At 49.5% G+C, this 14,177-nt stretch overlaps 1 protein-coding gene across 3 annotated transcripts in view; it reads right to left on the reverse strand.

Annotated features, from left to right (window-relative positions):
• RPS6KA1 (ribosomal protein S6 kinase A1) overlaps positions 1-14,177 on the reverse strand; it is an 81,883-nt gene that overhangs the window by 36,176 nt on the left and 31,530 nt on the right. For 2 of the 3 annotated variants that reach the window (XM_064589714.1, XM_045898369.3), the window contains exon 1: positions 2,204-2,400. In XM_064589714.1, the coding sequence (XP_064445784.1) occupies positions 2,204-2,266 (63 nt within the window). In that variant the 5' untranslated portion in view covers positions 2,267-2,400. Of the gene's footprint in view, positions 1-2,203; positions 2,401-9,060; positions 9,250-14,177 lie in introns of those variants that run through there. The other variant, XM_064589716.1, reaches the window with a different exon arrangement.

The following is a 14,177-nucleotide window of genomic DNA, read 5'->3' on the forward strand; positions in this document are numbered from 1 at the left end:
AGGAGCCCGTGACAGCTCCTGTACCTGAGGGTCAGGCTACTATATCGCTTACATATCACCTGGGCTAAGAACAGCAAGGCCCTGTTCTCCACTGAGAGCAGCCCAACTGGCGCCCTGGCTGCCCCATGGCTCCTATTACCCAAACAATAACACCCAGTCGCCTGGCACGCCCATGGAGTGGGGGAGGGGGAGAAAAGGCAGCACTGCCCAGGGCCCTGCACCTCTCAGGCCCAGGAAGCATTAAGCTAGGACTCAGCACTGGCCACTGGAGGAACAGAGGTGCAGAGAGGCTAAGGGCCGGCTGAGGGTCACACAGTGTTTCCAAGCTGAAGCTCTGAGAAATCACAATGTCCCCAGTCCTAGGAAATACACTAATCTCCTCTCACGGAACTCAGATGCAGTTGTACTCAAAACTGAGTTGAGTTTCCTTTTTTTTTTTTTTTTAGATTTTATTTATTTGAGAGAGAGAGAGCATGAGAGGGAGGAGGGTCAGAGGGGGAAGCAGACTCCCCGCTGAGCAGGGAGCCCGATGTGGGACTCGATCCCGGGACTCCAGGATCATGACCTGAGCTGAAGGCAGTTGTTTAACCAACTGAGCCATCCAGGCGCCCCCTGAGTTGAGTTTCCTATTCAAACCTGGTCCCCTGCCCCAGGATTCCCCAAAGGGAAGCAGGAAGTAGTGCCCTGCACTGGGAATCAAGCTCCTGGGTGTCTGCCCTTCCTATGAGTATAACCCAAGGTGAGTCCCTGGGTTAAGTTCTTCCCAGCCTACCTTCCTCTAGGGAGGCCTAAGTCACAGGGGCATGCCAGGGCAAAGGAATCCACCTTTGAGCGCCCCCCCAACCAGGCCCTTATGCCCCAGGCCTCTCAGGGGGGGGCTACTGCAGAGGGCAGTGTTCCTCACCTCAGAGAGTGAGTCAGCGAGGGAGAACCTCCGAGAGTCATGCAGGGCTTGTAAAAACCCCATGGCAGGGATCCCAGAGCAATTTACTCCAAATTGCACCTTCAGGTTGGTTACCTAATCCTGCCGCGCCCACCCTCCAATAGCCAGTGTCAGCTATGACCATCCCTTTAAAGGGGTAGCACACCCTGGGTGCTGGGGACCTAGGGTCCTCACTCTAATCACAACCTGTGGCCCTGAGAGGCAGGGTACTTGGTGGGTACTTGGTGGTTGCCCCAGGTAAGAGGAGGCAGAGGAGGGGAGCTAGGCAGGGGCTAGGGACCAAAGCCAGGAGAAAATCACCTTGGCTCCCGGGCTCACTGAGGTCTTCACACCCTCCCAGTATACCCCCCACATCCCCTCTGGAAATGGAGTTTCACCTGCCTCCTTCCCAGCATGAGGCCAAGGGAAAAGTTTTCTTAATCTGCTGGTTCAGGGCCTTGACCTTGACCCTGGGTGTCAAAGGGCACAGGAAGAGCTGGCCTTCTGCATCCTAGGGCTTGGCACCACAGAATCTTCAGAGGAGGGCCGGAGCTGCCTCTGGGAGAGGCTGGGTGACAGAGGCTAAGTGCCCCAGGGGCCCAGCCCTTCCTCTGGGAGGGCTCACAAGAAAGAAGGCAGGCACCAAGGTCCTCCCTGTCTCCGGGAATAATCTGCACAAGGTCTAAGGGCTTTTCCCCACTGTCTTCTCCACAGCCTGGGGTGGGGGACACAGGTATCCTCTGGCCCTAGCCTTGGGGCAAAGAAAACCAAGAGCTTCAGCCCTAGACAGGTGGTGTCACCCCATATTCCACAACTGCCAAGGGTCAAGAGGGGTAACTCTGCTAGGGTCAGCAACGGAGAAGCGGGGAGCTCTCGGGGTAGGGCGCTGGGAGGCATCAAGGAGACGTGGGGTTCCCATGACGCTTGTCTCCTGGCACCTCAGCTCTGCCCGTCTGCGCTGATAGAGGAAGCTCCGACAGCTCCCGGTACAGGTCCTAGTTGTGTGGGGTGAGGAGGGCCAGATCTCAGGGCCCCGCGGGATCCCCTCTCCGGGCTAAGGGGGTTCTGGGCGCTTGGCGGAACTGTCCCTCGCGCACACACACACATACACACACACCCGGGGCATGGGGGGGGGTGGAGCCGAAGAAGGGCAAGAGATCGGAGTGCACTCGCGCCCTCGAGGGCGCCCTCCAGGCTGCAGCGGCGCCACGAGCCGCCCCGCCCCCGTGGGGACCCAGGCTCGCCGGCCGCCGGCGCCCGTCCCCCGCCCCGCTCACTCACCTCCGGGTCCAGCGGCACCAGCTCCATGAGCGGCCAGGGCTCCTTGAGCTGGGCGAGCGGCATCGCGCCGCCGCCAGGCCGCCCGCTCTCCTCCGGCGGCCCGTGCCGCGCCGCCTCCCGGGTCCCGGGGTCCCCGGCTCTGCGCCCCCGCGCCCTCCCCGCCCCACGCGAGACCCCCGCGCTCGGGCTGGGCCGTCCGCCGCCGCTGCCGCCGCGGCACTCGCACTTCGGCTCCCTCCGTCACCCGGCGCCGCCGCGCCCATTGGCTACCTGCGCGAGGGGCGGGACCGCCTAAGCCCCGCCCCAGCCCCCGCGGCACGGCTTTCCCGGAGCGGACCCCCGCCCCCGGCGCGCGGGAGGGCTGGCCCCGCCTCCGCCGCGAGCCCCTGGCGGGTGCTCTGCCCTGCTTGGAAGAGGCCTTCCCGGCTCCTCCCTCCCAAACCTGGTCCTCCCTGTGCGGACCACGCCGGGGTTGTCGCTTTCCCCTCATCAGCTCGTGTGGAATCACGCCCCAGATACTCCTTCTTCCTCCTGCGGGAGGGAGCCCCTGTTCACCTAGCCCTCGTCCGGCCGCCTCACCCCCCGCCCCCAGGCAAGCACTCACACCGAATATCCCGGGCCTGACCCAGGCAGAGGCTTGAAAGGAACCTGGGCCCCACGCCCCTCAGGCCCTCACCTCCCGAAGCCCTAGAGATCCCCGGGGATCTTAGCGCCCCAGCTCCAGGTACGTTCCTATTCTTCTGTTGCCACCATCCGTACCTACAGCGCCCCCAGAGTGATTTCTTAATACACATTTTTTGGTAATCTGTCCTTGAGGGGGCCCCATTCAACCATGCCTCCCCAGAATCTCTCCAATTTCAGGCCCAGCCCTGGGTTGATTTATGTTTGTGACTCCCAGGGTTGAGGGACACTTGGGCTGCCCGTGGAGTAAAAGGCCAGGGAAAAGAGATTCAGCCTCCATCTAAAGAGGTGTTAGGGGTCCAGGTGTGGTGAGATTTATTCACAGGTGGAGGAGTGGAGGGATGGGGTTGCAGGTTTCATGGGTGGGGAAGAATGGCCAGTTATTTGCAAAGCTGTTCTAAAGCAGGGGTATGGTTGGAGTGCCTGGGTGGCACAGGGGGTTAAGCATGGGACTCGGTTTTGGCTCAGGTTGTGATCTCAGAGTTGTGACATTGAGTCCTGCCTCGGGTAAGACTCCCACGCCCCTCTTTATACCCCTCCCCCACTCTCTAAAATGAATAAATAAATCTTAAGGCAGGGGGGATGGAGAGGATTTTTTATCAAAAACCTTCTGTGAACCAGCTCCATCAACCTGTGATTTCTTTGAATTCCTACCACCACCTAGTTTACAAATCAAAGAACAGCCTCACAAGGATGAGATGATTTATCCAAGGTCACACAGCTGGTCAAGAACAGATTAGGACTTTTAAGAAATCAAAGTGTATGAGGATTTCTCCTAAATTTAGATGCTCCCCTTATTCCACGACTTTCCTAGGGTAGCAAGTGAATTGAGTTTTCAGTGGAAAAGACTGGAATCCAACAAAAAATTTTTTAAAGATTTATTTATTTATTTATTTATGGGGGGGTAGGCAGAGGGAGAGAGACTCAAGCAGACTCACCGCTTTAGCTCAGAGCCCTCCTCAGGGCTTGATCCCACAACCCTGAGATCATGACCTGAGCCAAACCAAGAATATGATGCTTAACCCACTGAGCCACCCAGGCGCCCCCCAACAAAATTTTTTTGAAGCAGGCTCTGTGCACAGCATGGGGCTCAAACTCACGACCCCAAAATCAAGACTTGTATGCTCTATGGACTGAGCCAGCTGGGTGCTCCAGAACCCAACAAATCTTAGCTCTATTACCTCCTTAACATTGGAAAATTAACTTGCTTTCTATCTCTAAACCACAGTTTCTTTATCTGTGAAGAATTATAATCCAAATCTTTTAGGTATATACTGAGCGCAATATTCATTTTATTTGATTATTTTTTAAAGATTTATTTATTTATTTGAGAGAGAGTGTGAGCAGGGGGAGGGGCACAGGGAGAGGGAGAGAATCCCCAAGCAGACTCCCCGCTGAGCACAGAGCCCAATGCAGGGCTTGATCCCAGGACCCGGAGGACCATGACCAGAGCCGAAATCAAGAATCGGCTGTGCAACCGACTGAGCCACCTGGGTGCCCCTACATTCATTTTAATTCAATAAACATTTATGCCTGTATATTACATGACAGGCCCTCTTCCTGAGCATATATCGTATACCGGGACTGTGTCTAGATCCTGAGGATAGAGCAATGAACAAAACCAAGTCCCTGCTCTCACGGAGTTTACGTTCAGTCTGGTGTGATTACATAGATAATTACAGCCAACGAACACCCAGTCCTTACTATGGACCAGCACTGTTCTAAGCACTTTGCCTGTATAAACTCATTTAATCCTCACAACATTATGAGGTAGGTGCTCTTACTATCTCCAATGAACAGATGAGGAAACTGAGGACAGAGAAAGTAAGCATCCCATTCTCTGGATCTCTCTGAGTTACACAGCTTGGAAAATGGTCGAGCTGAGAGACCACCCTGGCAATGTGGTCAGACTCTGTTCTCTTGTTCACTCACTCTCCACCACCCTGATGAGAATGGGTGGGGTCTACACCAGAAGCAGCTCAGACCAGAGGGGGCAGCCATTATTAACATCCGTGTTAGTATGGGCCAGTTCAGTTGCCTGGAACCAGTTTGCAGTGTCCCGGCCCCTGCTTCTCAGGGCTAGCATTGTAATATGTGGACTTACTTGCGCTAAAAAACTGTTGCTGTCTATCTGAAATTCAAATTTAACTGGGCATCCTGTATTTTGATTTGCTAAATCTAGTGATCCTACTTTGGGTATAGAAGAGATGGCACACGGGTGCCAAATATCTGACTGCAAGCTGGACTGAAGTGAGACAGGAAGAGACCCCAGAGCATTAGGGCAAAAGACTGGGTGAGGGAGGTGGGGTAGATGGTCAGGAGTAGAGGAAGTGAGAGGAAAGCAGGAGTAATTTTGTCTTCAGTCTGCCCCTTTCCTGGGGCCCCTGGCCCTCTTCCTTTCCCTTCTTATAGGAAAAGGTTCCCTATCAAGTGCATCATCTCCACTTAAGGACTGAGTAGTGATTGTGCTTTCCTATGAATAAGTTTCCCTTCCTATGTCCCCTCTCCCAAAGGTATTGGAAGGACAGTGGTGGGTCATGCTGGAAAAAGGAAGCCCAGAGGACACCCGGGCCCAGCCTCAGCAGCTTGGGCCGGTCAGCTTGCCTATCTACGTTGTAGTGACAGCCGTCACTCAGCAGAGAGCTATGGAGATCAAACCATCGCCTACACGGCAGTGACCCTGCTGTAGGATCAGCTTACAATTTTCCCCCTTTCCCTCTAGACTCCAGCCACACTGACTTTCCTTTGGTTCTGCCACAGGGCCTTTGAACATGCCGCTCCTCGTACTTGAAACTGTCTGCCCTCTTCCTCAAACCAGCTTATCTCCACAATCACTTCCTCCAGGACATCTTCCTTTACCCCCTGGTTATACAAACTCATAGCAATGGATACTTCTCACGATTGTACCTTTCTGTGTGTTTATGTGATTATTTGATTTTTTTTTTTAAGATTTTATTTATTTATTTGAGACAGAGAGAATGAGAGACAGAGCATGAGAGGGAGGAGGGTCAGAGGGAGAAGCAGACTCCCCACCGAGCAGGGAGCCCGATGCGGGACTCGATCCCAGGACTCCAGGATCACGACCTGAGCCGAAGGCAGTCGCTTAACCAACTGAGCCACCCAGGCGCCCTATGTGATTATTTGATTAACACCTGGCTCTTCAATTAGACAGTAAGCTCTGAGAGGGTAGGGGTCACATCTTGGTTCTTCATTGTCTTCCTGGCACCTGACATACTGCCTGGCACCTAGTAGGTGCTTAAAGAGGCTCAGTGATATTCCAGCATCATCTAGGTATGAAATGGTAAATTCAGGACTCAGACCCGGGCAGTCTAACCCCATGCTCTGAAATTCTGTACTCTGAGTAGTGGATAAATGTTAGCTAATAATAATAATAATAATAATAATAATAATAATAATGGGGTTAGAACAGGCTGTTCTGGGCAGTCACTTGAGGTGTTTGTTAAATGAATGACTCATGAAAGGGCTTTGCTGGACACAAGTGAGGTTATTATTTTGTATCCTGTTGAAGAGATTTTTCTGGCATGGAGCAGGGGGGCTGAACTGACAGGGGCTAAGGGCTGGGTTTTGGGTCTTTCTAATGCAGCCTGGGCATGTGCTTGCTGTAATGTTCAAGAGCACAGGGCATTGCCTCAGGGAGAGGGTCTGTCATTACTCTTTCTTAGCCTTTCAGTAGAAGAGGGTCTCCTGGCAGCAGGTGGAACACAATGAGAGGGATCATCGTAATGGCAGTCCAGTCGTCTTTCACAGTGATTACAAAAGGACAGAGCTTGGTAAGTATTTAAATAATAATCACCAACTATGGAGGCTTATTGAGAGAATACAATATGGCCTGCTTGGAGCTCTTTACAAACAAGAGCTCATCAAATCTTCCCAACACCACCATGAGATAGAAATCATTGTCCCCATTTTTCAGATGAGAAAACTGAGGCTCATAAAGGGCCAAGATAGCCCGTGGTCAGACAGCTGGTAAGGAGTGCAGCTGGGCTGAGAACCCCGTTCTCTCAGACGCAAAGCCAGTACTCTTAATCACTTCACTACATGGCAAGCCCAGAAGGGGAGCGCCGGGGTACACAAGGTACAGACAGTGGGTAGTAAACAGGTGAGGGGGTGGAGTCTCTCCTCTGCTCCATCCAGGTCTGGGGGATTGGGGTGGCATCACTGCCCTGCTTGAAACCCTCCTGTGGCTCCTCCATCACATTTCAAACAAAATCCACAGATTTTGCTGGGCCTGCAAAGCCCCACAGGACCCGGCTCCCTGCTGCCCGGGACATCTCCTCTCCTATCATCCACTCACTGCCTTCCTGCCAGCAGGCATCCTTCCTGCTCACTGACACGCCAGGTGGCTCCCACCTCAGGCTTTCACTCCTGCTGTCCCCTCCACGTGGAACATTCTTTTTCCGGCTCTCTGAGTTCACTCCCTCACTTCATTCACACCTCTGCTCAAATGTCACCTCTTCAGAGAGAACTGGCCCTATCTAAAATAGCTCCCCATCAGTGACATCACCTACATGTTATCTTGTTTTCAGGGCACACCTCTCCACCAGCAATCATACTGCCTATTTACCTATTTGCTATTGTTTGTTTTTCCCAGTAGAATAAAGTTCCACGAGGCAGGACTTGTCTGTTTTGTTTACCCTTGTATCCCTAGATACATCTGGCATATGGCAAACCCTCAAACATACTGATGAATGGAGTCACACCAACCTGGGCTCTAATCCAGGCTCTGCCACCTCCTAGCTTTGTGACTCGGAGCATTTAGTTAACCTCAGTTTCTGCATCTCTAAACTAGGGGTGTCTGCATTAAGTTAGACCGGGCAATAAAATACCTGTGTGGTGCCTGGCACATGGTAGGTGCTCAAGAGAAATGGCAAGTAACAACCGTAGCCCTTCTCCCCTAAATCTTCCCCCTGCAAAGGAGGGGAGGGCAGGAGGCTGGGACTTGGAGAGTTCACTGGATGCGTTCTCCATTGGTGTGAGATGAAGATGTGAGAAGAGGCTTCGGTTTAAAGGCACTGCCATGACTGTGGTCATGAGGCTGGTAAAGAATGAGGCCAGAGATGGAGTCATCAGAAAGGATGAGGAGGAACAGGAGCGTGCAGGTGGGACAGTCCCAGGACTGCTGGAGAACTGGCCAGAGGGTTCCCCCACTGCCCTGGAGCCTGGGGGTGAGGCAGAAGCTTGCTGCTATTAGTTGGGGAGGATGGAAAAGGAATTGGAGTTTGAGGGACAAAAGAGGAAGCAGTTGGTCGTCAGTAGATATTATCGGGCACCTGCTATGTGCCAGGCACTGCTGTGGCCACTGGGGATAGAGCAGAAGAGTAGACAGAGAGCGTCTCTGCCCTCTAGGACAGGGGTGGGCGAATTATGGCCCATGGGCCAAATCTGTACACCTGTGAGCTAAGAATGGTCTTTACATCTTTAACTGATTGAAAAAATCAAAAGAAGAATATCTCCTGACACGTGAAAATTATATGAAATTCAAATTTCAGTATCCACAAATAAAGTTTTATTGGCACACGGCCATGCTCCGTTTACGTGTGGTCTAGAGCTGCTTAGCACCACAACAACAGAGTCGGAGTAGTTGCAACACAAACCATATGGCCTGGAAAGCCTGAAATGGTTTTTTTCTTAGGGAAAAAAAAGGTTTGTCAACCCCTGCTCTAGGAACTTCCATTCTCTTTGGATAGACAGTTAAAGAAGCAGGTAAGCGAGTTTCAGGATGCATCTGAAGACGCATCAGCATTTCCTCATACCCAGCTTCTGCCTCCGCCACCTACCCCTGGAAGGGAAGTGCTCCATCCAGCTGGGCTACATTAGAGCCCAGAGGACTGGGGTCATTGTCATCAGCTCCCCGCCTCTGGGCCAAGAGGAGCTAGCCTTTTCCTGAAAGGAAAGAGTCATACTCAGTGATTTGCGAAGTCTAGCACCCACTGGATCCCCTGTCCCCTCTCCCAGATCTTCAATGCAAGAACAACTAGATAACCTCAGAGGAACATCCCCTTTGTCACCAAGGCCTGCCACCTACATGCAGTGCCTCCCTCTTTATAAAAAGTCTTCTCCCACACTACCTCATGGAGCCCTGACAGGGATAAGGCATGGGTTGGGGTTATTGTTCCCATTTCACAGACAAGGAAACTGAGACTTAGAGAAATTACCTGAATTACCCAGGGTTACGCAGCTTGAAACAGCTTGCAGATCCAGAATTAGAAAGTAGTGGAGTGTCAGCTTTGAAAGGGCCTTTGGGATTGTCAGCGAGCCATCGAAAACTGGTGGCCTGGGGCTGAGGTGAATCAGGTGAGGGTGGTGGCAAATCCTCCCTGTGCGAGACATAAGGCGTGCATTGTCTGTGGAGAGGTTAAAAACATGAATGCAACTGGGTAGGTTCGCTTTTTACTATCCCCATGCCCTGGCACTTCCAAACAATGTCGGTGATAAAATCCTCCCTCCTGAAGAGATCTTTTTGTTGGTCTGAGTTCTAAATAATTGCTGTGATTATTAAGAGTTTTAAGAATGTAATATATCTGCAGGCTCCAAATTAGTACATTTATATTACCTAACCTTTAATAAATAATATATGCTATGTGGAAGCTAATTTGGAGAGCTCCCCGGGTACACAATTGGCCCCCAACATATGGCTTCAGTTTGAGAGTTCATAGCAGGTCAGAATCATTGGAGCTCACTTCGGGAGTGTTCAGGTCCCCATATCCCTGTATTTAAGCATATTTGAAATCAACAATGATGGTACAGTGACTGTAAAAAATGAAGGAGCAAAACTTGAGTTACTGCAATTCTCTCATTCTCTGTGCAGATCATTCTCTGAACCCTGCCCTGTTGCCTCTTTTGGAGGCACTTTTTCTTGCATATGTGTGTGCATGTTCCTTTTTGTTAAAAAAACACACACACACACAAAAAAAACTTTAAAAAATATTGGTCCATTTCTTTTTTCCCTTTTGTGTTGTAATTTTTATTTTTTTAAATTTTGGTTGGTCTGACTGTGTATATGAAGTCAATAAAAGGAAATTTTTGCTGTGTTTTCTGGCCATTATTATTTGTTTTATTTCACAATTATCATTAATGATAATTCTGTCATGTTGTGGTTAAAAAATGATCCATGCTGGGTGTTAAATACACACTAGATTCACCCTTGACCTGAAGACAGAGAAAGACCCACAGACAATGGCATTATTTTCTCAATCATGATCATCATTATTCTTTGATTGAACACCTACTTGGTGCCATGCCCTGTTCTAAGGTTTGACATGTATCATCTCTCTCTCTTTTTTTTTCGACATTCAACAAATATTTATTAATATCCTACCCTGTGTGAGCACCCTTGTAGGTGCTGGGAATATGGCAGTGAACAAAGTCAAATGTTTTTTCTCTATTACCCTTGAACCACTGGGCCTGGAGGTGTTTCCTTGTGTGTCATCTCACTTTAAAAATGAAGACAGGCTCCCACAGGGCTGGAATTAGGGTAAAGTGAGTGAGGCCAAGTCATGCAGTGCAAGTTCAGATCCTGTCTTTACTTAAAATATTAGTAGTTTGTTCATCATAAATATTATAAATATTTATTGCATTAGTTTTGACTTCTTTTTTTTTTTTTTAAAGATTTTATTTATTTATTTGAGACAGAGAGAATGAGAGAGACAGAGAGCACATGAGAGGGGGGAGGGTCAGAGGGAGAAGCAGGATCCCTGCCGAGCAGGGAGCCCGATGCGGGACTCGATCCCGGGACTCCAGAATCATGACCTGAGCCGAAGGCAGTCGCTTAACCAACTGAGCCACCCAGGCGCCCAGTTTTGACTTCTTTTTAAGGATTTATTTGAGAGAGAGAGAGAAAGAGAGTGGGGGGAGGGGCAAAGGGAGAGAATCCCCCAAGCAGACTCCCCATTGAGTACAGAGCCTGACTTAGGGCTCTATCTTATGACCCATGAGATCATGACCTGAGCCAAAACCAAGGGTTGGCTGCCAAATTGACTGAACCACCCAGGGACCCCTACTTTTGGCTTTTTATTTGTTTTTAAATTTTTAATTTTATTTTTTAAAGATTTTATTTGTTAGAGAGAGAGAGGGAGAGGGAGAAGCAGAATCCCCTCTGAGTGTGGGGCCTGACACAGGGCTTGATCCCAGGACCCTGTGATCATGACCTGAGCCGAAGTCAGATGCTTAACTGACTGACCCACCCAGGTGTCCCTATTTGATTGTTGAGTTTTTTGGTGCCCCCTTAAATCTTACACCCAAGATGATTCCTCATTAACCTCACCCTAGTCCTATCTTTGCTCATCTAACCCTCATAGCAATCTTGTGAAGAAAGTGCAATAATTATCCCCATTTTACAGATAAGAAAAGTGAGGCACAGAGAGGCTAAATGGTTTGTTCAAGGACACACAGTTATTAAGTAGTAGAGCTGGCACACAAACATCTCTTACTTTAGAGCCCATGCTCTTAACACTACGTTTGTTTGGTCCACACAGGTTGCTGAATAACCCAAATAACTTGCCATTGCTTTAATTTAAATTAAAAATACAGCTAGCTAGCTAGCTTGCTTGCTTGCTTCCTTCCTTCCTTTCTTTCTTTCACAGGCTCCATGCCCAGCTCATGACCTGAAATCAAGACCCCGAGATCAAGACCTGAGCGGAGATCAAGAGTTGGACGCCTAACCAATTTACCACCCAGGAGCCCCTCCAGCTTCTTTAAAAGTCTGGCAACCTGGGCTCACATTCCTGTTTTGTAAGCATCAGCAGGATGAGTGGCAGCCCTTCTTAAATCAGGCAAGCTCATTAGGTAGCCACAGCCCCCACCACCCTCTATTGTCTCAACTCGTCCCCCGCTTTACTCTCTTGTTGCCTGCCTGCTCCTGGGGGCATCTGGATTTGGATCCCTTATGTGGCCATTTCACAAATGGAGGAATCCAGGCTCCAGAAAGGAAGAGGCTTATCCAGCGCACCTAGCACCTCTATGACAAAGCTGGGCTCCAAGCCAGGCCCCACAGAGCCCCTCAGTCACAGGAGACAATTGTGAGTGACTTTACTTTTAAGGGAAGCTCAGAGAGGGAGCTCCTAGACTCAGATCCAGCTAACACTCATTCCCTGAGCTCCCAAAGGCTGGCACTGAGATGGGCACGCCCATGTCCACACGAACAACTCCCAGCAACTCTGACAGGTCGCCCTTGACAACCTCCATCTTACAGGTGAGAAACTATGGCTCAGGAGGTCAAGTGACTTTCCCAGGAACTCACTGCAAGTTTGTGGCAAAGCTGCCTAACTTCAGTTTACTAGCTCTTGACATAAGACCAGAGGAATCTACCTCCTGCTCCCTCCCTGCAACCCCCTCTCTCACTCTTGCTGGGGTTTTCTGGGGCTGAGGCTGTAGTCACCCCTGAGTAAAGTTACTCTCTTCCAGGAGGATATTGACACAGAGCAGCCTGAGAAGCAAGACTGAGTTGTCAAAATACCTGCTAGGGACGCCTGGATGGCACAGTTGGCTAAGTGTCCGACTCTTGGTTTCGGCTCAGGTCCTGATCTCAGGGTCGTGAGATGGAACCCATGTTGGGCTCCATGCTCAGCAGAGAGTCAGCTTGAGATTCTCTCCCTCTCCCTGCGCTCCTGCCACTCGGGCTCATTCTCTCTCTCTCTCATTCTCTCTAAAAAATAAATAAATCTTGCGGTGCTGGGTACCTGCTTTATGTCAGGCATGTGTTAGATGCTTTTCACAAGGCTTATATTCCCTTCTTTTAAAAAAAAAAAGATTTTTTTATTTACTTATTTGACAGAGAGAGACACAGTGAGAGAGGGAACACAAGCAGGGGGAGTAGGAGAGGGAGAAGCAGGCTTCCCGCAGAGCAAGGAGCCCGACGCGGGGCTCGATCCCAGGACCCTGGGATCATGACCTGAGCTGAAGGCTGATGCTTTTTTTTTTTTTTTTAAAGATTTTATTTATTTATTTGACAGAGAGAGACACAGCGAGAGAGGGAACACAAGCAGTGGGAGTGGGAGAGGGAGAAGCAGGCTTCCCACGGAGCAGGGAGCCCGATGTGGGGCTCGATCCCAGGACTCTGGGATCATGATCTGAGCCGAAGGCAGACGCTTAACGACTGAGCCACCCAGGCGCCCCTGAAGGCTGATGCTTAACAACTAGCCACCCAGGCGCCCCTTATATTCCCTTCTTTGTGTTTATCTGCATCCTCTAAATTTTCCACAATGAATACATTTTACTTCTGGTACAAGGAATTGCTTGATCATGGCCTTGAAATGAGTCTACTAAAGATTTGGGGAAGTTGGGGATCAGTATGCCCAATTGGCAATTAAGGAAACTGAGGCTGAGGGATTGCCCAAGGTCACACAGGCAGTAAGTGATGGAGTCAGGATGCTTTCTGAGTCTAAGGCCAGTGCTCCTTCCACTCCACTGCTCTGCCTGCCTTCTCTTCACATCTTGTTCCACAAAAGAATTCACGCAAATTATAAACCTACATAAGAGAAATCAAGCATTTATCCTATTATATTTCAGGAGGATCAAATAATGAATGAGGAAAAGTTCTTTATGTAAGAATTTCAGGTAATGAATGCAAAAAAGAATGACAGAATGAGAAAACTACCTTTCAGGACGCCTGACTGAGTCAGTTGATAGAGTGTGTGACTCTAGATCACTGGGTCATGAGTTCGAGCACCACATTGGTTGTAGAGATTACTTAAAAATAAATAAAAACTTGGGGTTCCTGGGTGGTACAGGTGGTTGGGTGTCTGATTCTTTGTTTGGGCTCAGGTTGTGGTCTCCAGGAATGAGATCCACCCTACGCATCATGCTCAGTGGGGAGTTTGCTTAAGACTCTTTCTCCCTCTCCTTCTGCCCCTCCACCACCCTCTCTAAGGTGAATAAATAAATCTTTTAAAATAAATAAATAAAATATTTTAAAAAGAGAAAAATTTTTTATAACAGCTAAGGAAATGATGGATCATAGGTGGATGCTAAAACTAATAGATAAAAACATTGATGAGGAATTTCATAATGAGGAGAGCAGGCCAAGAGCCCTGACCGACAGATCAATCAATAAAAATGTTTCAACTAAATATGTGCCTCCAGATGTGACTTAAAAATAAGTACACAAATAAGTTATTCTTGCCAAAATCATTAAACCTAATCTAATCAAGCCGCTAGATCTAACTTTCAGTTTACTGAAATACAAATGACAGAAGAACAAGTTAAACTACACCATTAGGAAGCAATCAGCCCAAACTTCTGCAACTTGGGAAATCTCTCAGGACAACACTCTGGT

Source organism: Mirounga angustirostris, unplaced genomic scaffold (assembly GCF_029215605.1).
Source record: "Mirounga angustirostris isolate CCGP_5_RB_7025 unplaced genomic scaffold, mMirAng1.0.hap1 SCAF_4, whole genome shotgun sequence".
In the NCBI taxonomy this organism is placed as follows: Eukaryota; Metazoa; Chordata; class Mammalia; order Carnivora; family Phocidae; genus Mirounga; species Mirounga angustirostris.